The 27,653-nt window shown below is 39.4% G+C and overlaps 1 protein-coding gene across 2 annotated transcripts in view; it reads left to right on the plus strand.

Annotated features, from left to right (window-relative positions):
• The window catches only part of Ngly1 (N-glycanase 1), a 58,889-nt gene continuing 31,236 nt past the window's right edge, over positions 1-27,653 (plus strand). The window contains exons 1-4 of one of the 2 annotated variants that reach the window (XM_028875668.2): positions 1-191; positions 6,035-6,149; positions 14,199-14,435; positions 26,484-26,649. In XM_028875668.2, the coding sequence (XP_028731501.1) occupies positions 61-191; positions 6,035-6,149; positions 14,199-14,435; positions 26,484-26,649 (649 nt within the window). In that variant the 5' untranslated portion in view covers positions 1-60. Of the gene's footprint in view, positions 192-3,937; positions 4,192-6,034; positions 6,150-14,198; positions 14,436-26,483; positions 26,650-27,653 lie in introns of those variants that run through there. The other variant, XM_028875669.2, reaches the window with a different exon arrangement.

The raw sequence follows: 27,653 nt of genomic DNA on the forward strand, positions 1-27,653 counted from the left end.
TCTGCGCCTGCTCAGTGCGGGCCGCGGCGCGCGAGGTGGCAGAGGCCGCGCGGCTCAGCCATGGCGTCGGCCGCCCTGGGCAGCTCGTCGAGCTCGGCGTCCCCGGCCGTGGCCGAACTCTGCCAGAACACCCCGGAGACCTTTCTGGAGGCCTCCAAGCTGCTGCTCACCTACGCCGACAACATCCTGAGGTGCAGCCGGGGCCCTCGAGCCTGAGAGCCGCAGACGGGCGGGGCCGCCGGCGCTCGGGCCTGAGGCGGGGCGGGCAGGGCGACGAGGGCTCGCCGAGGTTGTCACTGCCGCTGACAGCTCTGGTGTCCCATCTCACTGCAGGATCCCGGCCCTGTGACCCAGCCCGAGTGCGCGTTAAATATTTACGCCGTGTTTGGTGGTTGAAACATTTGTGGTTTAAAGTTACGAACTTCCTATCAATGTCTGGGTTTTACCTCAACCTGACTCCTAAAGAGTTTTGAAGGAAAGCGTGCTGGAGAAGTCACTTTCGTTCAGAGAGCAGCACTGTCCACAGCTGCTCCTCACAGGGTCGTGGTTGGAAGTTGGAGGCAGCCCCCTGTTGCAGCTCTTTGGGTCAAAGGGAGCTTGTGTGGGGAAGGCGTGCAGGAGGGGGCATGCAGGGAGGTTAAGGAGGTTAGGGTGCTGGCTGACGTCATGCCCCCGGGCGCTGGCTCTTAGAAGTACACTGACATGAAGTCTGTAGGAAGTCTCAGCCTCACCCCTGTACATGGCATGGAGCCCAGTTTTAGCGAATGAGTTGGAAACGGTTTGTTTGAGACGGGGTGCAGTCCTGTATAACCCAGGCTGGCATGAAACTTGCTCTGTAGCCCAGAACTCATGCCAGTCCTCCTGTCTCGACCTTCCGAGTGCTGAGATTACAGGTGTGTGCCACCCTAACAATAATTGTTCATTTAGGTATCATTCGTGATTTGAAAGTAAACGTATGTGGCTTTATGCCATGTTATACAGCATCAGCATCGAGCCTGCTCACAGCTACATAATTGTGACCTGCGTGCCCATCACCCTCCTTTGTGACACCTCAGCTTAACTTTTTCTAACCTGAGATCTAACAGCACCTCACAGTACAAGATGCCCACGGACTCTGAAAGAACGCGTAGACTTGAATCTTGAGAGCCTACAGCTGAAATTTCCTTCTGAATTCTCAAGCCCCCCCCCTCAACCCCATCCCCTTACAGAATAGATGGACGGATTTGAGAAGATGATTTTGCCTTGAGTACACTGAAACCAAAGGTGCTAAGATCAGGGTACTTGGACAGCTTTGCATGCAGACAATGATTGGGATCATAACGATCATTGTGAATGTTTACCAAACTTCTGAAAGAAACTGGTTCATTTTACAGTCTTTACTGTGACTTGTATTTCTGATCTTGAGTTTTTGTCTAAAAAGGCAGAAGTATGTAACTAAAAGATTCAGACTGATGTGAAAAATTGCTCATTTAGTTTGTTTTCAGTAATAGTGTCCTTGTGTTCTTAGAATTCAAGGTCTGGCTTGGTTGGGGTGGTGTCCTTTTCTCCATGTTCAAATCCAGTGACTTCCTAACTCTTAAGGAAAATCCCCAGATGTCTTCCTGGGCCCTCGCCACACATTATAATTGTACTTCTCTAATTTGAGCAGAGAAAATCAGGTTTCTGTTTCCATTGCTAATTTTTTTAAATCCACTAGCAGCAGAGTGAAAGCACTTTAAAAGACATATTGTCCCACCATTTCTTCTGACCTCAGAGTCTCAGAACAGTTTATAGAATGGAATTGCAAATAAAAATTTCATTAGGATATTTTTAAACTGATGCTTGTTGCTGTAATCTCCAGTGAAATAATGCTTTTAAATTTCTGCTTGAATGATGTTTCTCTTATCCCCAGCAGTAATAAATCTAATTAAAATACAGAAAGAAATATGAGCTACTTTGTATGCAAAAGCTTCCCCCAAGTTTTAGATAAGATGAGCTTGCTATCTACTTTGTTCAAAGCAAAACAGAACAACTCTTATCAGTTTCACTGACATCATGGGTGGGCTGTTTGGCTAATTTGATTCATGTATCCAGGTTTGGCCTAGAACTTGACATGTTATCTGAGAATGATCTCAAATTTCATATCCTCCTACCTACACCTCTAAGTTACAGGCATGGGCTCTCACACTTAGTGTTATGAGGTGCTAGAGATTGAACCCAGGACTTCATGAATGCTAGGCAAGCACTCTATCACCTGAGTGTATCCCCAGCCCCTAATTCATTCATTCTTTAATGTACATATTTGATAGTTCACTAATTTTGTTTACAAAGCACACACAGTTATTATTGACTATACTGGGTGTTATTGGGAAGAACCAAGAATTGAAAGTAGTTTCTCTGTTCAAAGAATATATTTGGGAGAAAAACAGGTATGGAAAAAGAACAATTCCAAGATAGTGTTTATGTTTCTGTATTTATTCTCTTATGTTAGGAGACAGTACAGAAGAGGATTGATAAGGTAGGACCAATTGGTGAAGTAGCAGAGGACATTCCTGTGAGGTGATAGGTGAAGGGAACTCATGATTCCTGGAGTGGAGTTTCATGAAGAACAGCATTAGAGGAAACAGGCATTAATTGTAACCATAGAGCCATTTTGTAATCATAACCATAAATGCTGATAGAATGAAGACATTGACAGAGGTTCACAATTTTCAGTGACAGTGCAAGAAGTAATAGAAGACTAAACTGACTTTTACTTTTTAAAGTAGCTTGCCACTGACACACCAAGAAATTGAATGTTGAGGGTTGGTGAGTTTGTTGGCAGCTTATGTGGTAGAGTATGTTTAGACTTCATAATTAGAGCAGTAAGCTTCAATTCTTGTCAGCTGTTTTTAAGTATGATCATAGGCGATTCATATATCGTTTCCAAGCTTGAGATCCCTTACTTATAAAAGAGATAAAAAAAAAATACTCTATTCTAGGATTGCCATAAAATACAGAAATAAAGAACTTGGCACACACATAGCTACTACTGAGGATATCTATTATCATTTTATGTATTATTATTATTATTTCTGTTAAATTAGTTTACAAGTTTGGTGGGGTATTTGATTAGATTTGTTCTTTGAACTTTCATACATGTTTGGAGTGCATTGTTTATTCTTCCTTCCCTTCCTGTCGTCACCCCCACTATTCTACAACTCTCTTCCCCATGGTCAGGTATTTTTGTTTGTTTTGTCTCATATCTCACTGGTGGGGTGTGTTTGGTTGGTTGGTTGGTTTTTGAGAATTGTTTTTATGTTTTTGAGACCAGTTCATCATGTGACCAGGAGTGGCTTATTGGTATTTGTTTGGGAATATTATTTTAAGCTGTGTTAATTTTGTTTATGTTGCATTTGTCTAACTCTGTGAAGTTGTGTTACTGTGCCTGTCTAAAACACCTGATGGTCTACTAAAGCAATGAATGGCCAAATAGCAAAGTAAGAGAAAGGATAGGCTGGGCTGGCAGGCAGAGAGAATATATAGAAGTAGAAATCTGGGAAAGAAGGGAGAAGTCGTAGTAGCCAGAGGAGGAGGACGTCAGGGGCTAGCCAGCCAAGCTACACAGCCAGCCACAGAGTAAGAGTAAGATTTACAGAAATAAGAGAATGAGAAAAGCCCAGAGTCTAAAGACAGATGGGTTAATTTAAAGTTAAGAAAAGCTGGCTAAAAATAAACCAAGCTAAGGCCAGGCATTTGTAATTAAGAATAAGCTTCTGTGAGTGATTAGTTTGGGAATTGGGTGGCGGGCTCCCCAAAAAAGACCAAAAACAACCAACAACAGGAATTATAGGTATACATCACTATACTTTGATAAGTACACAGTGTTTGCTTGTAAGAACAGTGGATGGAGAGGTGGGGCCAGTGATTGTCCTGTATCCTTCCTAGGGCCAAGACCCTGTTTCCAAAAAAAAGGGGTAGGGGTGGGGAGTATTACTTTTCTTACCTGATTCAAATACAAAAGCAAATGTCTTTTTCTCTGAAAATTAAATAACTTGGTAGATAATTATGAGAGTAAAACAACTAAGAAGACAAAATATTTTCCAAGTGACAATTGAACAAATATAAGGAATTCTGCTGCCTTCTCAAGATTCCATCCTTTTAACATCATCCAAAACCACCCATTCAGAAAATGTTCCTAGAAAAGATACAAGATAACTGCTAACAAGTGAAGTAAATATTACAACTTACAGAAATATTTAATAGATAACAGAGGTGTGTGTGTGTGTGTGTGTGTGTGAGTGAGTGCGCGCGCATATATGTTTGTATGAGGGGAACCATCAAAGCGTGACAACAAAACGAGAAAAATCTGCAGAGAAAATGAGGTTGATGGAGAATCAAGCAAAAATGAAGGCCAATGTCCATAGTGTCAGGACATGACAGGGCCAACTTTTGGTCTTAGTCTATACTTAAGCTCATGCAAGTCTACTTGATATTTTTTAATTATTTAAAAAAAAAAAAAACATGGGGTGGGGCAAAAAAAAAAAATTTGGGTTGGGCATGCATAACTTATTCAAGCAACTAGGAACCTGAGACAGGAGAATTCTGAGTTTGAGGCCAGCCTGGGTGAAACAAAGCAAAAAGAAAAAGAATCTGGGAACTAGATATGATCATCATTGCTAGAATCTGTTTATAGTATGATAAAAACCAATAAGTAATATGTAATGATCATATAGAGCCCTAGAAGCTATTGGGAACATTAAAACTGTGTTTTTAAACTGGGATATACGATTGTGGTGGCACTGACATGTTTATCACCTTGTGGCATGTATCATGAGAAGTCACAATGGTCTGTTTAGCATTGACAAATGTTGGGGTCATTTTATAATTTATTTATTGCTTGTTTAAATGGTATGCCATGGAAAGCAGGGATGCTGAGCATTCTGTGTTGCATAGGGAATCACCCCTCAGCTGTATTCTAAATGTTGTGGGTGTCAAGATTGAGAAACGCTGGTCTAATACACAGAATCAATGTAGAGAGGATAAACTGTCTGTGCTTGCTTCTGAAATCATTTGTGGAAATAATTTTTTTAAACTTCCAATCCTTTTCGAACCTACAAATTTTACAGAATACAGTAGAAATCTCATGGTACTATCAGGTTGTTCTAAAAGTCATTGACCACTCAGTCTTGAAGTTCTCATGGATGAGAGGTTGTTGACCAGCACTAATGTACACTAGTTAAGCAGTAGTACTTAGGCTTTGTCCTTGACTATTCATGTTTTCCTTTTATTACCTTACTTCCTGTACTAAAAATACATTTTGAACTGAGGTAGAAACTTATAGTAAAAACAGTCATTGGTCTAGGGAGGAAAGGAAGCTAAGTGACCATTAAGGTTCATGCTGGAAGCAAAGCTTCTTTAGCCAGGTCTCAGTTCACAAAGGCTTCTTAATCAACATCTTTGTGCCATGGGCACCGTTATAGATGAAGGGATCCCTCAGAACAAGCAAAGTTCTCTACCCTCTGCCTGGAGCTACTATTGTTTATTTTCTTTTAGGAACTTAAAAGACTCAAAAGGTATTTTGTTGGTTTAAATATTAAGGCAACTCCATGTAGTTAAAAGGAAGGTTTATTTTGTGGGGTAACTTACAAGTGAAGGGATAGGAACCAAGAGAGCTGGCTCATCCAGATCTCGGGTCTTCAGGGGTCCTCTCTCGGTGCCGCTTTGTAGGCTTGACAGTTACCGAAGCCTCAAAGGGTGTGGTACTTCCAGGTCAAAACTGGAATGGCTACCCAATACAGTATTTAGCTGTAACAGCATAGAATTAAAATGTCACACAATTTCCTATGGCAGCATTAATACTGTCATCCATAAAGTTGGACAATAGAAGTACTCTGTAGTACAGAGGTAAGAATCATGAAACTGAACTGCTTGTCTGGACTGCTCACTCTAAAGTTGGAACCTATACTGCTATGTAGGAGTGCAGCTGATATAAAACATGAAAAGAAACATACATAAACTCTTAAAAAGATAAGTGGCTACATATTATCCATTATATTATCTCTTTTTAAATCAGAAACCCCAATGATGAAAAATACAGATCCATCCGTATTGGAAACACAGCTTTTTCTACTAGACTCCTGCCTGTCAGAGGAGCCGTTGAGTGTTTGTTTGAAATGGGCTTTGAAGAGGTGAGTATGTGTAAGGGTTTCCTCCCCTCCATGTGCAAAGCAGTCAATAGTAGTGGTGAATAGTTGTTTGAATAAAATATTGCTTTTAATTAATTGATCATTTTGAAAATGTGTAGAACTAGTTTTTTTTTTTTAACCCATTAGACTTTTTTTTTTAAATACAATGAAGTCAGGATAAAAATGTAACAAGTTTCTACAGGTAGAATTCTTACAAGTCTCATTGATTTAGAATAAAGAGGGTCAAATACAACCCAAAGTTTAAATGTGGTCCCCTCCCAGTCTTGTAGCAAGCACTGGCTTTCTGAGTATGGAGTGAATCCTAATGTATCACCATTGCCTCCAGTAAGAAGAAACAGTGAAACAAACATAGAAAAGAGGAGTTCACTTGCCTCACAGAATGGTTTTCTTCTGTGACAGGAATCTCAAGCTGTTTTATCATTTTTTTTCACAAGAAGAGTTTGTTGTTTTCATCCTCTCAAACCTTGTGGCAGAGATAACACAATAAACATAATGATCAGAACTGTGAATTTTAGCCAGGCATGCTGGCATATTCTGTAGACTTACATACTTGGGAAGCTGAGGCTGAAAGACCGTGAGTTCAGGGCAGCCTGGATTACATACTAAGACCGTCTCTAAAAGACAGACAGCGGGTTCTGAATCTTCGTATTACTGATGTGTAGGAGGCTGGAAGTTGAGCAGGACTACAAGTGCCAGTGGCTGTCAGAGTCAGCATTTGTAGACTTTGTTAAAGAAATAGGACGTACTTTTCTTCCTGTCTACCCTTCTTAACCAAATTCTATTGCACACCATGGGGTGCAGCATGGTGAATTAATATAATCCCATCCCATCTGGAGCATGTGTTCTAATGTGTGAGATGACGGCAGGAAAGCAGAGACAGGTACAGAGAAGAGGACCAGACAGGATGCTGTACTCATACAGTGCGCCCCAATAGACTCACCTGGGGTCAGAGAACAGAGCAGCCACTGTATTAAACATAGAGGTTAGGCAGTGGTAGCCCATGCCTTTAATCCTAGCATTCCAGAGGCAGAGATCTACCTGGATATCTGTGAGTTCAAAGCCACGCTGGAAACAGCCAGGCCTGGTGACTCACGCCTTTAATCCCAGGAAGTGATGGCAGAAAGCAGAAAGGTAGATAAGGTGTGAGGACCAGGAACTAGAGCTGGTTAAGCTTTCAGGCTTTCGAGAAGCAGTTCAGCTGAGATCCATTTGGATAAGGACACAGAGGCTTCCAGTCTGAGGAAACAGGATCAGCTGAGGAACTGGCAAGGTGAGGAAGCTGTGGCTTGTTCTGCTTCTCTGATCTTCCAGTGTTGACCCCAGTACCTGGCTCCAGGTTTGTTTTTATTAATAAGACCTTCTAACGATTCGTGCTACACATAGCAGTCAGAGTTGCACTCAGTGTAGCATGAAGTGACTAGGGAAAGCCTCTGAGGAGATAAAGGTAGGACCTGAGTGATAAGAAACCACTTAGGTATCTGAAACTCGGTTCATGCAGAGGATTGGCATGCACAAAGGGCTTCTAGCTGTGGTAGCTCTGACACAGAAAATAGCTTCAGGGTTAGACAGAGACAGGCTTATACAGATGTAGACTCTTTTGAGTGAGAGAGGAAACTGTGATCATGTTAATCTTGATTATCAGTTTGATTATACACCTGGGAGTTTAGTAAGACATACCCCTTATCTGTGGGGGTATTTCCAGAGACAGTTCAGGATGTTCATGACTAAATGAATGGTTGAATCCTTGAGGATTCAAACTTTGAGTAGATTAATTAGACAGGGGTAGAACTATGGAGGTGGGGCTTCAGTGGAAGAAGTAGATCTCTAGGAACATGTCTTTGGATGCTATCTCTTAGCCTGGTCTCTTCCTGTTGCTGCTCTGGTGTAATTCCTGTCTGACTAGAGCTGCCTCCTCCCTCACGTGGTTCCACCACCACGTTATCCTGCCTAGCCATAGGCCTAGAAACGTGTTGCCAAGTGACTAGGGACTAAACCCACTGAACCTGAGCCAAGATAAACCCTTCTCCTTTCACTTGTTTGTATCAGATACTCTGTCACAGAGACAAGAAAAGGAACTGATGTTGAGGCCATTGGAAAGTTATAAGCAGGGAAGATATTTTCAAATATTACTTTAGTTATTGTAAAGAGAATATTCCAGATAGTCTGGAGTGCAGGCAAGCGATGGTACAGGAAAATAGATTTAGCTTGTTAAACCAGTCTCACAAGGCATGGCAGTGGTTATGTAAATGTTGGAAGAACCTTTACCTGCTCTGTCCCTGGTGTCCCTAGCTCCCAGAGGATCGCTATTACAGCACAGATAGGAGGCTGGAACATTTGTTGAATTATGTACTGATGGCAGAGAGATGAGAGCTAGATGGATTCAGGAATTACACATGTGTTCCTGTGTAGAGGAGCCAATAGTTCTTGATAAATTAAGAAGGGGAAAGGAAGAAATTGGGAACATCTAGCTTTAGGTTTCAGACACTGAGTCGATAAGAGTACCACTAAATGAGATGAAAAAAAAAAATCTTGGAAAGTGGCAGTTTTTAAGGGAAAAAGTACTACATGGGTTTTGGACAGGTTTGACTACTTTGCTATTAAATACTGTTTAAGTAGAAATATTAGTCAGTAAATATTAGTTGAATAAGATAAGCCCTCAACTCAAAAGAGATCAGGCCAGGATTATAAAGCATGGTATCATCTGATTACAGATTACATATAAATATCGGAATGTAGAGAATTTCAAACTATATAGGGAGAAAAATGAGATCACTGCTGATTCTGTGCAAGGAAATGAAGACTTAAAATTAGGCAAGAAAACTTAGTAATTGACATATAGAAGTTGTATCAGTTTCTCAATGTTGAAGTGTCACAGGTTGAAGAGAATCATATTTGTCTTTCACCTAACAAATATTTGTGTGCTAGGTAGGGTAACCTTCTGAACTAATTTGCCAAGGACTTTATTAGTTTTGGCCCATACCCAAGAAAATGCCTGAGTGTTAGGCATTTGTTGGTCTCCTCCATGCCAGATAATAAACTATTCTGAAACTTGGAATAATATTTGATGTAAATGGAGTCAGTGTTCTGATAAAATGAAATCATACTTGCTTTCTGGCACTCTTTAGACTTTACAATTAAGGACAGGTCTGAAGTAACTGTTTCATCAGTGTGACTAAGTTTTGTGAAGGACTAATATAGCTGAACACGTATTAGGAGTTTTGATAGGCTTTTAAGTTGAAAGGTACATCTGATGTTTACCCTGAAATTACAAAGGTATCTTAAAATCTTGAAAATTGCGAGTGATGTTGAGGAAGACTGGGATCCAGATGTCTTTTGATCTGTGTTTTAGTGCGGTGGGGCAGTTCTCAGCAGGAGCCAGGCCTGTCTGTCCTTCACCTGCATCTGCTTTCCCACTTTGGTAGGGGGAAGCATGGGAAATCTGGCAGAACAGTTTGGGTTTGGTTTTCTGAAACATTACTGGCATTTAGTTGTCATGGGCCAGATTTGCTAAACATCCTGCAGTGAGAATTGTCTTGGAAAAAATGTTTTCATAAGCAGGTTTGTTGAATCTTAGAATTCTTGATTTCTTAAAATGTTCTTGGATCTATTATATTTAGCCTGTAATTTTGACCTTTATGAAAATGTGCTATGGATTAAACATTTTTAATAAGAACATATTGGCCATAGTTATCATTTTTAGGATTGGTTAGAGCCACACCTCTGTCCTCTTGGTGTTCTGAGGTGTAGACTGAGATATAGATCCAGATACGTAGGTGCCCCATACTTAAATATACACCAGTTCCATTTTGGCCACAGAGTTCAATTTAGGTTCCATTCCCTACAGACTACCTCCTGTGTTTTCAGTGCTGTTTCACTAATACCAACTCACCAGAAGGCTCCATTTGTGGGAACAGATGGTACATGTGGATGTGAAATTTTTTTCCTTTTTTAAAAACTTTTATTATTTGTTTGTTCGTTTGTTTGTTTTCTGAGACAGCCTGTCCTGAAACTCACTATGGAGTCCAGGCTGGCCTCAAACCTGGGATTTTGCTGTTTTGGCTTCCCCAGTACTGGGGTTACAAACAGATCTTTGTTTTTTATTGACATGTACTATTTTATACATTTCTGTGAGGTCCTGTGTGATGTCTTGATTTATGTATATACATGAGGTAATAATCAAATCAAGATAGTTGGCATGTCCATCATGGTGAGTACATTCAAAATCCTCTGGAGATAGAACTGTGCAGGTGTAACTACATTCACTCTGCTATACCAAAACCACAGCGGAATGTCCTCTGGCTGCAGCACTGCACCCATTGACCTGTCTCAGACCTGTCTCTGTCCCGCTCGCCAGTATTCACCAGTCTTCACTTCCTTCCCGAAGTTGGAAAAGCCAAATTCACTAGGAGTGAGCCATCACTATGGGGGTGTTCTGTTTGCTCATCCCCTTCCAGCTGTTGGAGCAAGCTTGTAGATTTTGATCTCTGTTCAGACTAAGTTGGGGTCAGTCATAACAAAACAATTGAGGTCATTGCAGTTTGAATCCATGATCGAGCAATTATGGGGTAGCACCAGCTAGATTATTCAACTTTCTCTGAGCCTTTGTATTTTCACAAAAAAATGTATGTAAATGGTAAAATTACAGCCTTTCAGATGGTTCTGAGAATTAGTGGAGAGAATGTACATGAAATTCTTGCACAGTGCCTATACTACATCAACATCATGAGTGGTAGAAATTAATTTTCATAGATAATATGGTTAATACATGAAGCATCATATACATTTGAAAAAGGATTGTGTGTAATGAGGTTTTCTGTTATTATTAATTCCAGCAGCCTGCTATTACCAGGGAAATAATCATTTTCAGTTGTTTTAAGTTATCTACAGGTGTCTTAGGGTTACTATTGATGTACCAAGCACCATGACCAGAAGCAACTTGAGGAGGAAAGGCTTTATTTTGCTTACACTTGCATATCACAATTCTTGATTGTAAGGACTAGAACTCAAACAGGTCAGGAAATTAGAGGCAGGAGCTGATGCTAAGGCCGTGGAGGAGTGGGACTTCCTGGCTTGCTCGTTATTGTTTGCTAAGCCTGCTTAGAACCCAGGACCACCAGCCAGGGAGCTGTCCCCTCCAACAATGAGCTGGGCCCTCCCCCAATCAATCACTAATTGATAAAATGTCTACAGGCTTGCCTATAGCCTGATCTTATGGAGGCGTTTTCTTTTTTCTTTTCTTTCTTTTTTTTTTGGGGGGGGGGCGGGGGAGCTGAGGTTCGAACCCAGGGCCTTAGCACTTGCTAAGCAAGTGCTCTACCACTGAGCTAAACCCCAACCCCATGGAGGCGTTTTCTAAATTGGGGTTCCCTCCTCTCAGATGACTCTAGCCTGTGTCAAGTTGACAAAAACTAGCCAACATAACGGGTGTGGCTGCTGTGTGTGGTAACAACTTTCAATCACATTATAGTTGGTAGATTTACTGTTTGCCACTGTTCCTTCTCAACACCTTGAAACTTGGTTGGATATATTTTCATTTTACCTGTTTTCTTGATTTACAATTTATTATTTTAAATTAGGAGTTTTGTGTAATATTTATATTAAAGCAGTCTGTTGTGGCTATGCACTTAACTAATTTCAACAAATATTGCTTATTTTTGTTCTGTTTTGTTTAGAGTACTTTTCCATTCCTGTTAATAATCTATAGGGTTTTGTTTTGTTTTGTGGGAGTTGGAGGATGCTGGAGAGATGGCTCAGCTGTTAAGAGCACTTGATCCTCTTGCAGAGGACCTGGGTTTGAGTCTCATCACCTACACACAGGGCCTCACAGAGGCCTGTAACTCCAGTTCCAGAAGCTCCAGTGCCATCTTCGGGTCTTTGTGGGCACTTGCACATACCTCAACACAGATAGATATATATTTAAAAAATAAGTACATCTTTAAGAAAATAATCTATAGTACCAGGCCTGGTGGCACATTCATTCAATCAGGAGGCAGAGGCAGGAAAATCTGTGAATTCGAGGCCCACTCAGTGTAGATGTAACTAACCGTCTTATTAAATAAGAAACACAGAAACAATGTAAAAGAGAAAGCCAAGAGGTCAGAGCTCAGAGCTAAAATCTCACCCTTCCGCCTGCGGTGTCCCAGCTTCCCGAAAGAGAGCTACTTCCTTTCTGTAAGTCGATTTTTCAGTCATTCTGCCTTCTCATTGGTTGTAAACCCAAACACGTGACTGCCTTGTCACTGTCTGAATGTACAGCCCCCTAGGTCTTAAAGGCATGTCTCCAATGCTGGCTGTATCCCTGAACACATAGAGATCTATGGGATTAAAGGCGTGTGCCACCACCGCCACACTCTGTCTATGGCTCTAATAGCTCTGACCCCCGGGCAACTTTATTTATTAACATACAATCAAAATAATATTTCAGTACAATTAGATTACCACCACACACTCAGTCTACATAATGAGTTCTAGAGAAGCCAGAACTACCCAGTGAGACCCTGAATTAAAAAAAGAAAGGAAGGAATAAATAAATAAGTCTATAGTTTGGGGCTAAAGATGTCACATGAGGGTAGAGGACTTGCCTAGTATGTATAAGACTCCTAGCATTACAAAACAATTATATCTGTATTTTCAAATTAACTGTCAGTGTATATTTTTAACTGTTCTTGGGAAATGGTGAACCCAAACACTTCTGATGTAGCTATTTTCTAAAGGCTTGGGTTTAGAAATTGTCATGTAACTTTTATAAAAAAATGTTTTAGTTACAATTGTACACAACTATTATTATTATTATTATTACTATTGTATACAATTTATTAAACCAGGTCAAGATAACTGACATATCTATCACCTCAGACATTATTTCTTTGGGAACGTTAAAGAATGCTATTAACTATTTTGAGATAGCCAATTAATTTTTGTAAATCATATTTGTATTACTATGTGTTACATAGCTTCTCAGTAGTTTTATACAATACCTTCTTGATCTTTTTATTGTGTTTAAAAACAAAAACAAACATCTATACTGGGGACTGAACCTTGTTCTTCATAATTGCTAGGCAGCCAATGTAGCCCACTGACCTATATCGCCAGATTAAAAAAAACAAAACTATATTGTGAGACCATCTCACTAGCTTGCCCAGGCCTTCATTGGTTTTGGGATTCTGCTTCTCAGTGTCCTGAGTAGCTGAGATTATAGTCTCAGCCTCCTGGCTCAGGCCTTTTGTATGGCAGTTTTTCTACTGTCATTACTTTGTATGGAATTTAATAGAAACTTACAGTATCTTATTTTATTGCAGAGAATTTAGGGATATGCGTTTTGCCACTCTTATAAGCTATTCTGTGTTGCATTGTTCTAAAGTTCTCCTAAGACTAGGATGTAGGTCAGTTGGTAGAGTGCTGCTGGCCACGAATGCATAAAGTCATAGGTTCAAGCTCCAGCCCGGCATTGACTAGGCTTGGTGGTACATGTCTATAATCCCAGCATTTAGGAAGTGGACTCGGAGGAAGATCAGGAAGTTCAAGGTCATCCTCAGCTAGAGAGTAAACTCAAGGCTGACTTGGCATATAGGAGACCTGTCACAAACAGTAAAGTAAAATAAATAAAGGTCCCTTGAACTATAATAAATATGCTAAGCTTTATATGTTAGCAAGGAAACACATTTTCTTAATTTTGTTTAAAAACTAGTATATTTCTTGAGATATGATACCTTCAGGCCTGCAAAGATGGTGCCATGGTTAAGAGTGCTGTCTACTCTTCAAGAGGAACCGACACCCACATGGCAGCTCAGAAACATCTGTGACTCCAGTTCCAGTGGAGCCAGCACCCTCCTTTGGCTTCCCTGGGCAACAGGCACACACACAGTGCACAAGACACATATATGCAGTCAAAATACCCATACATATAAAAAATAAAAAATATATTTTTTAAAAAAGATATAATACATTCAATAGTATTGGTTTCACTGTATGTAAGAACGACTGTCAGTGTAAAGCAGAAGTTAAGATTTTTCTCAATTCTGTAAATTCCAGGGAGAAACACATCTCATCTTTCCTAAAAAAGCCTCAGTGGAGCAGCTGCAGAAAATTCGTGACCTGATTGCCTTAGAGAGAAGCAGCAGATTGGATGGGTCAAATAAGAAGGTGGAATTGTCTCAGCAACCTGCTGCTGTCCAGTTTCCTGCGGAGCAGTCTGAGGATCCTGCTCCATTAACACAGCACTCAGGAAACCAACCAGGGCAGCTGCCAAGCCTGCCCTCTGCTCCAATGGTAGTGTTACAACCCAACATTCCTTTACATCCTGTCAGTGGTGAGACAGCAAAAAAGAATTATTCCTGCAGTTACTTCTCAAATGTTCTTGGTTTTAGAACGCTGATATCTTCAAATTTGTTAAGCATTTTCAAAATAGTCAAAGTTATAGCAAATGTGGGGAAAATGGCTGCCATTTATTTTCCTCCTTCCTTCAGTTCCTTCCTGTTTTTGCTGTGTAGCCCAGGCTAACCTTCAACCCATGATCCTCCCACTTCAGCCTCTGGAGTGCTGGGATCATAGTTGTGTACAACCATGGCCAGCTGTTGTATGTTAAAACTCAACCTGAGGTATTATTTACAAATGTACCCACTTTCTTGGTACTTATATCAGTACCAAGTACACAAATGAGCATGTCTTTAATTAACCTCAAACAAATAAACTTGCTGAACCGGTGTGTATTATGGCCATTAGATTAGTTGATTGCCACTATTGTATTTATACTTGTAATCTGAATTTTACATGCTGCCAATCTCCATGGGCATTATTAATTCTCATGGTCTAACCATTACCAACATCTTAATGAAAAACTGACTTCTTTAGGTTTAAAGTAAATGATAATTTGTAACAAGTTTTCTTCTGTCCTGTCTGCCAGCTCCCGAATAATGACACGGAGACTTATTATTAATTATGAAAGCTCGACCAGGCTTGTCTCAATTAACTCTTACAACTTAAATTAACCCATTTATATTAATCTACATTCTGTCACGTAGCATTACCTCTCTTTCATCTTACACCACCTATTTCCTCTCCATCTGGCTGGCAACTCCTCCCTTCTTCTTCCCAGAGTCCTCTCTGTCCCCTGAAGTCCTCCCTGACCTCTTCCTAGCTATTGGCCATTCAGCTTTTTATTACACCAATCACAGCAATACGTTTCCACACAGTGTACAAATATCTCACATCAATAACCTATTAGTAAACTGATAATGTATTCTTAAAGGCAGTGAAATTTAGTTATTAGCATGAAGAATTGAAATCGGGTTTTTTGTTGTCTTAGCAGGCACTATTGGCAAAATTAAATGATCCCATTTAATAGCTGTTGTGTGTCTTTTCCTGGGGAGACATAACAAATGTATATGTACCTCAGATAGGGCACTAGCAGCATACCAAGAGAATGAGTCCATCCAAGTCCAGCTAGGTAAACTAGTTGGGTTTCTTGGGCTTATTTATAGGTTTATAAATGATGCCTAAACAGATGCATCATTAAAAAGTTGCACCCTAGCCTGGGTCATGGATGAGTTCCTCCCTGAAGCTGCATAGATGAAATCTGCTTTTCAGTTAGTTTCCTAGTGCTTAGATACTCTGGTTATTCCTGGCGGCACATGGAACTGGATTAGGACATAAGAGCAAGGGAGAAGCTAAAATCTCAGGTAAGGGTCTGTGTTAGTGACTTTTCTATTGCTGTGATAAAACACCGTGTCCAAGGTAACTTTATAGAAAAGGGGGTTTATTTAGAGGTTATGGTTAAAGAGTGTTAGGGTCCATAGTGACAAGGGACAGCATTGCAGCAGGTAGGAGACGTGGAGGCTAGAGCAGCAGCTGACAGGTCACATCTTGAACTATAAACAGGAAGCAGAGAAAGCACTAACTAGGAATGGCATGCAGCTTTTGAACCTCAGAGCTAGCCCCCAGTGACACACTTCCTCCAGCAAGGCCATACCTCCTAAGCCCCCAAACAGTGACTACAACTGGGGGCCAAATATTCAAATGCCCAAGACTTATGGGTGACAACATCTCATTGAAACCACCACAGGCTTCCCTTCACGCTTTCCTTCTATGAGGGACTGGCCCAGTCTTGTGAAGGTCTCCTGAGTGCTGATCATCACAGCTGCTGTGACTTTGAGATAGCAGTGGCCATGTCATGCCTAGAGGACAATACTCTGTAACAATAGGAAATACTTGGTTTGCAAAAATTCCTTTTGATGAAGGTTATTAAATATTCCCAGTTTTCACTGTCAGAAATTTTATGTATTTCTACAGTTATTTTATTAATAACCAGTTTAAACTCATATCTACATATTATAATTTTAATGGAATACCTTGTCACTGTCCTCTATATAGAGAGCTTTACATAATCAATTCTTAAATCCACCTATCATCTTCTCAGATTAGCTAATTCTGAACTATTTGAGCTCTTCTTTCCTTGGTAGTCAAGAGATTGAGAATCTTTTCTGTCTCATCCTGGAAAGCCCCACACTGCCCCTTTGAAAATAAAGAATAAAGGTGGTAGGTTCTGGCCAGCTAAGACACAGATGTCTTCTGTCCTTTTCTTGTAACCTGTATTGAGTATTTTCCTGACTTTTTTTTGTGTGTGTGAAAGATTTAACTCCTCTACCCATACTCATATGTGTCTCCTTTGACTGACGAAACCTTTAAAGTGCTTGTTTCCCTTTTCATTAGCCTCACACATTTTATTGGTTTATAGTAATAAACCCAGCCAGCCAGTGCTTATGATGGTTCTTAGAAATGTAACTGTCAGATCGGCAGTACCAGGAGTTAGCATGTCAGGAGTTAGTATGTATGAAAGCCCTATAAACTCTGGAGCTTCCCTAGGTTTGCTTTTAGAAACAATGATTTTTTTTTTTTCTTTTTTGGCTTTTCCAGATCGTTTCTCTGTGTAGCTTTGGAGCCTGTCCTGGAACTTGCTCTGTAGACCAGGCTGGCCTCGAACTCACAGTGATTCACCTGCCCCTGCCGCCCGAGTGCAGGGATTAAAGGCGTGTGCCACCACTGCCCAGTGAAACAATGATTCTTTATGTAAAGTTTCACATCTTCAGGACAGAGTTGTCAGACTCAGAGGAGTACAACTGCTTGACTGACAGAATAGTAACTCAAGCCTCCATTCCTTACAGCAGTGGTTTCTGTCTTGTTTATTTTCTTCTTTTTTTTTTTAAGACAATGCCTCATTTCAGCCCAGATTGGCCTTAAACTCACTTTCCTTCTACCTCCACCCACAAAGTGCTGAAGTTATAGGCATAGGCTACCTTGCCTGGCCTCTGTGTTCATTTTTGAGTGTTTTACCTGTAATAGAATGTTGACTGCATAATCCAAAATGGTTGCCTATTTCTAGATTATATGCCTCTATACTATTTCTATACTAATATTTCATATATCAATCATGTAAAAATTAAGGAATAAAATAAGAATAAATTTTAAAACCCTCCAATGAACTCTCATATCCCCTCCATCTGTGTAAGTAGCCCATCCATGACACCTTAATTCTGTATCAGTTTCTAGATACACTGATGTAGCTAGAGTTTTCATGCCTGGCCCAAAATCAGGACAAATTTCTCTCACCCGCTAGTCCCACAGCCGCTCAGACCCAACCAAGTAAACACAGAGACTTATATTGCTTACAAACTGTATGGCCATGGCAGGCTTCTTGCTAACTGTTCTTACATCTTAAATTAACCAATTTCTATTAATCTATAAGTTGCTTTTCATGGCAGTGGCATGGCTGGCGGCATCTCTCTGTCTCAGCCTTCCACTTCCCCGAATTCTCCTCTCTCATTGTCCCACCTATATTTCCTGCCTGGCTACTGGCCAATCAGTGTTTTATTTATTAACCAATCAGAGCAACACCTATAACATACAGAATATCCCACAGCACACTGATACAGAATTGGAACCTCACTTACCACCTTTCTTTGATTTCTAGTGGCTTTGAAGCTTTCTAATTACAGTGCTAGAATGTATCTTTTTGAGATTTCCTATTACCTTTTGTTTAATTACAGTGTTAAGTTTAAAATGCTCAATGCTAACCAGTCTTACAAAAAAAAGCTTGAGAATACTTATATGTATTCCTGAACCTTGTAAGTATTTCATTAGTGCTGTAGCTCAGAAAACTCTTCCTACTTTCTGAACCATGGTTGATCCCTAACCTTGTAGTTCAGGAAAATGTAAGACATAGTGACAGTTTTAAGATGCTGTCACTCAAACAAAGTGTCATTATTACCAACAAAAATTTAGAGATGTATACTATTAGTGGGGTAGTATTTATCAACTTCTCCTTGGTTCTTTTGTTTTGTTTTTATGAACAACTCTTGGTTGTCCATGAATTACTATAATATACTTTTTTTTCCCTGTAACCCTGCTTGACCTCGGACTTGGTATATAGTTGAGAGTGACCTTGAACTTTGTACCTTCTGTTCCCACATCCCAAGTGTTCAGATTATAGACATGCATCTGGAATACACTTTTAAAAAGAAGATTTATTTACTTATTTTTGTATATGTGAGCCTGCATGAGTGTGTGCTTTCTACATGCATACAGGGGCCAGGGAAGCCAGAAGAGGGATTCAGATCCCCTGAATCTGGAGTTACAGGCAACTGTGAGTTGCCCAGTAGGTGCTGGAAACTGAACCCAGGTTTTCTGCAAGATCAATAAGCGCTCTTTACCACTCAGCTATCTCTCTGGCCCCTGGACTATACTTGGCTTTAAATATCATTTCATTTAAACTTTTGGTTTTTCGAGACAGGGTTTCTCTGTGTAGCTTTGCGCCTTTTCCTGGAACTCACTTGGTAGCCCAGGCTGGCCTCGAACTCACAGAGATCCGCCTGCCTCTGCCTCCCGAGTGCTGGGATTAAAGGCGTGCGCCACCACCGCCCGGCTCATTTAAACTTTTAATCATCAATTTTTATTCTATAGGAGAACTTAGCAATTATTTTTACTATCATCAATTTGAGTGATAATACCAATTGAAATTTATAATGAACTAATGTCAAGGAATAAGAGACATAGTTTTAAAAAAAATTAACTGCTGGGCAGTGGTGGGCACGCCTTTAATCCCAGCACTTGGGAGGCAAAGACAAGTGGCTCTCTGTGAGTTCAAGGCCAGCTGGTCTACAGAATGAGTTTCAGGACAGCCAGGGATATACAGTGAAACCCTATCTTGAAAAAAACCACCAAAAAAAAAAAAAAATTAACCTCCATAGAAGCTAAATAAATTCTAATAAACTCTGTAACTATTTCTTTAGCTATATAAAGTAAGTTTTTAAAGTTTAAGTTAAGATGCATATAAAAATATATAAATTCTTTACCATTAGAAATTACTGCTTGTTTTGTATAAGGATATATTTTTTAAAAAATTATCATAATTTTTGATTATTTCATTGAAATTATTAAATAATATTACAGTAATAACAAAATAATCACCTATACACATTTATCCTTTTTACAGTGTTAGGAGTTAACAACCAAGGCTTCTCAAGTGGTAGACAGATGCTGAGCCATAGTCTTTCTGGGCTAGTTAATTTTTAAATTTATTTGTCTTATGAACCAACGATTAGGCAACTTCTTAGTCTGAATCTATTTAATAAGAGAAGAGATCTATAAGAATTTTAATGTTCTGTATCTTATTTGCTAATCTGTCACTCTTAAAGGTCAAACATAACTTTACATCCCTAAGTAGGGGATTGCTTATATTATGATACATCCTTATGTAGCACACTTGGTCTCTATTAAAGTGGTGAAGCTGGGACCTGGAAGGTGGCTCAGTAGTTAAAAGCATTGTTGTTCTTGCAGAGGATCCCAGCACCCACATCAAGTGGCCCACAACCATCCATAACTCCAGCTTTATGGGATCCAGCAACCTCTTCTGACCTCCACAGGCACCATCACTCATGTACACACACCTTTTTTTTTTTTTTTAGTGATGATCATGAGTGTGGTGGGGCAGGATATTAATCCTAGCATTCGGAAGAAGGCTGAGGTAGGAAGAGGATCATGAGTTCCAAGATAACCTGGGCTACATAGGCAGACCCTGCCAAAGACAAAACAAAACAAACAGCAAAAAAAGTTGTGGTTTGTTTGATATCAAGACCATTATTAGATGGAAAAGAAAGGTAAACTGAGACTGGTAAACCTAAACACTATAAATTGTATGTGTGTAACATTTAAATTTTTCATATTGAAAATTATTAATTTAATTCTTCATATTGAAAAAAGGATAAAATTTTAAAGTCTGGAAAATCTTACACACATATCTTAACCATAATTTTCTGTAAGTTGTAAAATTGTGGGTGATATATTATTTATACCTCTTAGTTCATGATCTTTTTGGTACAACATACAGTTTACACTATAGGAAAAGTTATTTTTTGTAAGAAAATATTTATTGAATTCCAAAATGAATTAAAAATGTTACTTAAAATTTATTATTAAATAGAATGTTCATGCTTAAAAATAGGCTCCACATCTAGAAGTCACAAATATAAAAGATGATATTAAAAGTGAAAAAGAGCTGGTAGACTTGGAGATCATTGACTCTTTGCTAGAGTAGTTAGCATGCTCATCCAGCATCATCTATTTGACAGAATCATGAGCTTTGTACTTTCTTATAAAGAGTCTTAAATATCTCATATCAGAAGCTAAAATAATTGGAAGTATGAATAGTGAAGAAAAAGCCTTTTTGGTCTCAAACAGATTTCATATTTTAAACTTCCATTTATACTCCAAATAACCTTTTCTCTGTCAGGCAATTAACTGCAGCCTTGTGTAGCAATAGTCCCTGGTTACCCAGCTGCCATAATTGCCCTGCAATCAACAGCCTTCTATTTTCATAGCTTAAGCCTCCCTCCTTGGACCAATGAATATGTAACAAAGTAAGGCAAGAAAATAAACCTTATTGTTCAAGATCATTTGAATGCCATTAAAACTACAACAAATGAGGTAATTTCCAGATAGAAAGGGAATAAATTGAAAATAAAAATACTCTAAATGAGTTCTTAACCCTCTCACTAAATGAAAACTGCATTCAAGAGAAAGACACCACTTCAGTGCAACATTTTAATAAGAATTCTTTCAAATAAATGGAGAGTTTTGTTTTTACATTTTATTTACGCTTATTTTAATTTTGCTTTATAACAATTTCTGTTTCATATCAATCAACATGTTCTCTCTGTTGACTTTCTTACCGCTTCATTTCTTAAAACCTTGTATCTGCTTTCTTCTGAGCTGTTAACTGAGATCCTGTCTCCTCTGACATGCTGGTCTCAGACACAGGGCCCACCTATGTTGTTGGCTTTTTTTTTCTTTTGGGAGACCCACCACCAAGCTCCCAAATAAATCACATATGGAGACTTAGTCTTTCTTACTTTAAATGCCCGGCCTTAGCTTGGCTTGTTTCTAGCTAGCTTTCCTTAAAGTATCCCATCTACCTTTTGCCTCTTGGCTTTTCCCATTCTCTTCTGTAACTCTTACTCTGTGGCTTGCAATGTAGCTGGGTTGCTGACTCCTGATGTCTTCCTCCTTCTCTGGCTCCTTTTCTTCTCAGATTTTTCCTCCTATTTATTCTCTCTGCCTGCCAGCCTCACCTGTCCATTCTCCTGCCTTGCTATTGACTGTTCAGTTCTTTGTTAGACTATCAGGTGTTTTAGACAGGCAAAGTAACATAGCTTCACAGAGTTAGTCAAATGAAACATAAACAAAAGTAACACGCCTTAAAGTAATATCCTACAAGACCCCTCTGATCTCTTTTCTCAGGAAGGCTTCCTGGTGGCATTTATACTGTTCTCTAGGATCATTCTCCCCCATGCTGCACTGTCGTCACAAATGCATCTCAGCACATAATCCCGTTTGTAACAGACCATTGTTTAGAAACCTTTCCTCTAAACTGTTTTAAAACAAGTCAGCATACATTCTCTCTTGGGTCCTGTATGGCCTGGGTTTCTTGTTATTTCTTCCCCATCTTCACCACTGTCTCTTTATTTCTCATACACTTGTCTTATACATCTCCATCCTTTAATTATGTGCCATCAATAAGATATTCTGAATACATATTCTAAATATATTTTGTTTCTTTGTTTTATTCATGAATATTGTACTGTGTTCATTATACAACAATACAAAGAGGAACTCATTTTTAAATTGTTAACAGTATATGTATATTTTCTAATTATGCACATAGGTCTACATTTTACATAGTACTAATAATTTTTAATTTGGGAAGTAACTTTGTTAGGTCTCATGATTTTTGTTGTTACATTATAATGCAGCTTTTCCTAGTGAATATGTGAGGAAGTGAAGGAGTCCATGCTAGAAATGTTCTGGCCTTCTCATTTTTTCCTTGTCTACATGTATTAGCTTTAATACCCGTAGTTCTTTGTAATATCATTAAGCTAGGGATGAACTTTAGTTAAAACCAGCACTCAGGAGACAGAGGCAAGCGAATCTCTGAGTCCGAGGCCAGCCTGGTTTACAGGTCAAGTTCTAGTACAGCTAGAGTTACACAGAGAGACCCTGTCTTGAGAAACCAAAACCAAAAAGCTCCATACCTACAAATGCACTTAGCCAGGAGCATTTAAAACTCAAACACTGAAACACATCATAAATACAGGGAGGAGGAACATGCCACTCTTCTACTTTCTGCCATTTCTTTCTCCTCTGAGTAGTTTCTGGAGTTCATGAGGGAGCCACTTTTAGTCTAAATATTAACCCATATTTTAAGTTTATTGATTTGCATTTTGTACTAAAAAGAATGGTAGTTCTAGCATTTTCTTTCCAGTGGACCATTATTGGTGCCTACAGTTAGCCCTCTTTGGGGCCACTTGGACAGTTTGGTCTCTTGTAACCTATTTTCCCTGTTACAGGTTGTTAAGATCTAGAGTCCCTGTTCTGCTATATTTATTCAACTTTTGTTTGTTCGTTTTGTTTCAGACAGGCTCCTATGTATCCCAGGTTGGCCTTGGAACTCACTGTGTAGCCAAGAATAGCATTGAATTCGGTGAGCTCCTGTCATCACCTCCGCGTGCTGCCATTGTAGGTCTGTGACACCACACCTGGCTGGAGGGACTTTCTCCGCTTGTTCTCACTGGGTCACTCAAGCTCCTTTGTCATGGAAATGACTCCTAGGTCATTTCTTATTGCAAGTGGTTCAGTGGCTAATTTAGGTACTCAGGTGAAAAACCCACAGATCATTCCTGTTTTTCTCTGCTTAGTGCTGTCCACAGTAGGCTGAATCTTCTCATATCAATTAATTTAATCAAGATAGTTCCCCAAAGACCACCCCAAAGTAGACAGTCCCTCATTGAGACACTTCCCAGGTGAGTCTAGGTTGTGTCCAACTGATAAAGTTAACTATCACACCTTCCAACTGGAGTGACCATTTTCCATTCCCCTTTGCCAAGCTTAACTTCACATTTTACCACATCTTCAGGAAGGTCTTATTTTAGAACCTTAGTTGTAAAATCTCATTTCATTCTCTTTGTGTGATTTATAACTCTATCATACTTTTTTTGGATAGGGTTTTTTGGTTTTTTTTTTTTTGGTTTTTCGAGACAGGGTTTCTCTGTGTAGCTTTGCGCCTTTCCTGGGACTCACTTGGTAGCCCAGGCTGGCCTCGAACTCACAGAGATCGGCCTGACTCTGCCTCCCGAGTGCTGGGATTAAAGACGTGCGCCGCCACCACCACCCGGCTGGATAGGGTTTTTATATATCCCATGCTGACCTGGAAGTCACTATGTAGCCAAGGATTGCCTTGAACTCCTTGTCTTCTTGACTACTGAGATTACAGACGTATATCACTACACCCAGTTTGATATATGCTAGACAAGCACTGCATCAACTGAGCTACATCCCCAGCCTTCTTTGGTACTTGAGAATAAATTGTTTAACTTATATATTCCTAATATCCTAGTAAATAGACGATCAGTAAGCATCGTCGGGTTCCTGTATGCCCATAAGCTACTTGATCTTCGAGGACAGTGGCCTTCTTTGTATCAGTCTTAATTTTTCCAGTGAATTTTCTAATTCATTCACAGACAAATATTTATTGATTCGCTATGGTGGATCTCTGAATATGTGATTCTTTTTTTCTTTCCTACCTTCATTTTTCCTTTCTCTTATCTTTCCTCTTCTTTCTCATCTTCCTCTTCCTCCCTCCCCTTTTTTCTTTTTTGCAACACTGAAGGTTATACCTAGGCCTCATGCATGCTATGTGAGTGCTATACCACTGAACTCTATGTCCCCAACTCTCTTTTTATCTTTTAAAATTTTTGAGACAGTCTCACTTAGTTGTCCAGGCTGGCCTTGAACCTAACAGTTCTCTGACCTGAACCTCTGCAGTAGTTGGGATGCAGGCCTGTGCCATTGGACTTGACTACTGTTTCTTGTGCATGTATCCTAGTGCCTAATACAATGCCTGGCGTACTATATTTGGTGAGGATTTGCTGATCCAGTCACATTTATTATGATTGCGCTTGCAACTTTTGTCTTTCTCCCCTGTTATGTTGGAGGTAGGATCTTGTTACATAGCACCTGCCTCCTGATTAATGCTTTCTGTGTTGTGATATTTTATAAAATATGTTAATTTTACCCTTCTACACGATTAGTTTGGTTGGGTATAAATTCCATGTACCTACGAATTTTTTCATCAGAATTTCAAAACATGTGCTTCATCTGTTTTCAGTAAGATTTCTGACACCAGACTCTCCCCACCCCCACCCCATACATACTTAATTTTCCTTACTGTTTAAAGGCCTTTAGGATTTTGGTTTTTTACTTACTGCTACTGCTGTGCAGTGGTGTAGTCTATTTCACTTTGTTTTCCATTCATCCTAGTTTTTCAGCTATGTGAAATTTGCTGCTTTTATTTCTTTAAGATGTTTCTTTTTTCTGTTGCTTGTATTCTTTTCTAGAATTTCTGCTAGATTTAGAAACTTTCTGATTTGAGTGTCTGGGTTTTTTTATGCCTTACTCTTAGAAAATGTCTTACTTAGTCTTCTGATCTTTCTTTGATACATATATTCTGTTGTTTGATTATACCAGTGCCTTCTTTATTTCAATGTTTAAATTTTTATTCCTAACATCTGTAATAGAGCCTTTTGAATACAGATGTTTCCCACATTACAGTGTTCAACTTCCAAATTTGGCTTGAGTTTTCTACTTTACAGAAAGAAATGCAGTACACATCCAGTAGAAACCACCCGTGACATTTGAGTTGAGTGTTTTCCTGGACTGTAGATACATAGCAGACACTCTGTAGCAGTAATAGACAAAGCAGTCAGCTGCAGCTCCCCTAGCCTCAGCATCCTGAGGCCCACAGAGTACCGCATCACTAAGCTGTGGTGCAATAGGGGGACTAAATGCTTTTTCATTCAGGATACTGTCAACTTGTGATAGGTTTTCCAGACTATAACCCCATTGGAGGAATATCTGTATGATATGTACTCTAGTCTTGGAAGACATGCTTCTTTTCGGACTCTGCTGTGTTTTCCATTGTTGCTGTATGATTTGCTTTTCTGGGACTAATTCTAATACATTTTTTCCCTCGTGGCTCATGCCAGTTTTACAGGCCCCTCCACACCTGGCAGAGCCTAGGAGCCTGCCAGCTGCATTTTCTTCCAGCATCTGTAGTGAGGGCAAGACAGGCTACCTTGGGTATACTGGAGGCACATGGTATGGACTTGATGACTAACCCGTCTTTTGGAACTCTGAGTATGTACTGCTGCTGCAAGAGGCAGGCTTCTTTGGTGATGAGATTACAAGCAGGGAGAAACACCATCTTCCTGCAGACTCTGCCCAGCCACTTCCTCCCTGCTTTCTAGTCCTCTGCCTCCTCACACAGGAATTTTGGAAACTTTTCCACTTTCTGTCAACACTTTGGCGGGTGGGCATGCTGTTTTGTGTTCTTTCCTTAGCCCATGCATACGCCTTTCCTCTTAGATACGTATTGACATTCTTGATCTCATAAAATCATGTCTTCTTTGTAATTCTGTATGTTATAAGGGTTTGTAGTTGAAAGGGTTATCAATGTGTTGCTCAGAGCACTGTCTTGATCAGAACATGTGACTAGGAATTCAACAGCAATGTATGTCCTCAGCAGTGTATACACAGTGGAAAATAGACTGACACAAATGTAGCTTATCTCTTAATACTAATATTATAAAGGTATCCATCTAATTGTTTTTTGTTGACTCCATATGGTATCTATGAAATCATAGAACCACAGTGGTTTTATTATACTATTTTTGTAGCATTGTAAAAAAGCTAATTTTAGTGTTTTTTCCTTAGGTTGTTGGTGATTCAACCTTCTTAAAAGTTCTTCAGTCCAACATTCAGCATGTGCAGCTCTATGAAAATCCTGTCCTTCAGGAGAAAGCATTGACGTGTATCCCAGTCAGTGAACTAAAAAGAAAATCTCAAGAAAAGTTATTCAAAGCTAGAAAATTAGATAAAGGTAGTGGCTTCCATAATGGTTTGTTGCTAATTGTGCATCATTGCTAAATAGTAGTGCCTTTAGCTATGTGTATACACTGTAAATAGATAATTGATACATATATAGATTTTTTAAACTATAATAATAATGGACATATCTTTGTTTTTTAAAAATTATATTGTGGTAACAGTAATGTAGAAAACTTCCCATCCTACCCTTTTAATCATGCAGTTCCTTACTATTTAGTACTTTATGCTGGCACATAATCTTCATCACCATCCTTTCTTTTTGTCATATAAAATGGAAAGTCTGCCCATTAAATGGTTATATTCTGCCCTTCCCTACCCCCAGCTGCCGGCAATCACTGTTCTACTCTGGCTCAGATTTTGACTGCACTGTTGCATTGAAGTATTTTGTGGTCAGCTTATTTGGTTTACTGTAGTTTCCCTAGGACTCGTTTGTGTTAAAACATACTGCAGAATCGTCCTATGTTGTGTGAACATCCATGTCCTGCCTGTCTAGTTATCTGTTAGTGGACACTTGTATTGCTTTCTTGTTTAGCTCTTGTGCCTCTGTGAACATGAGTGAACAGATAGCCTCTTTGAGACCTGGTTTTAATGATTTGGTGTTTTAACCCAAGAATGCTAATATTCTAATTCTAATTTTGTTTTGAGGAATCACCAAACTTTTTCTCAGTGCCTGTACTATTTTGCCTTCCTATCAGCAGTGCACAGGATTTCACTTTGTCTTTACCAGCAACTAATATGTGTGTGTGTGTGTGTGTGTGTATCTGTATGTATATATATACTTTACTATATGTATATATTATATAAATATATATTTATATGCATTTCTATAATAACTATGTTAATAGAGGTGAGATAGCATCTCATTTTAGTTTTGGTTTGCCTTTCCAATAATGTCTAACATCTTTTAAGGGCATTTGTACATCTTCCTTGAACAAATGTTTATTTAACATTTCTCTTAAAAATAACTTTAACTTGAATATGCATTTTCATTTTAAT

This window comes from Peromyscus leucopus, chromosome 9 (genome assembly GCF_004664715.2).
Source record: "Peromyscus leucopus breed LL Stock chromosome 9, UCI_PerLeu_2.1, whole genome shotgun sequence".
Classification (NCBI taxonomy): Eukaryota; Metazoa; Chordata; class Mammalia; order Rodentia; family Cricetidae; genus Peromyscus; species Peromyscus leucopus.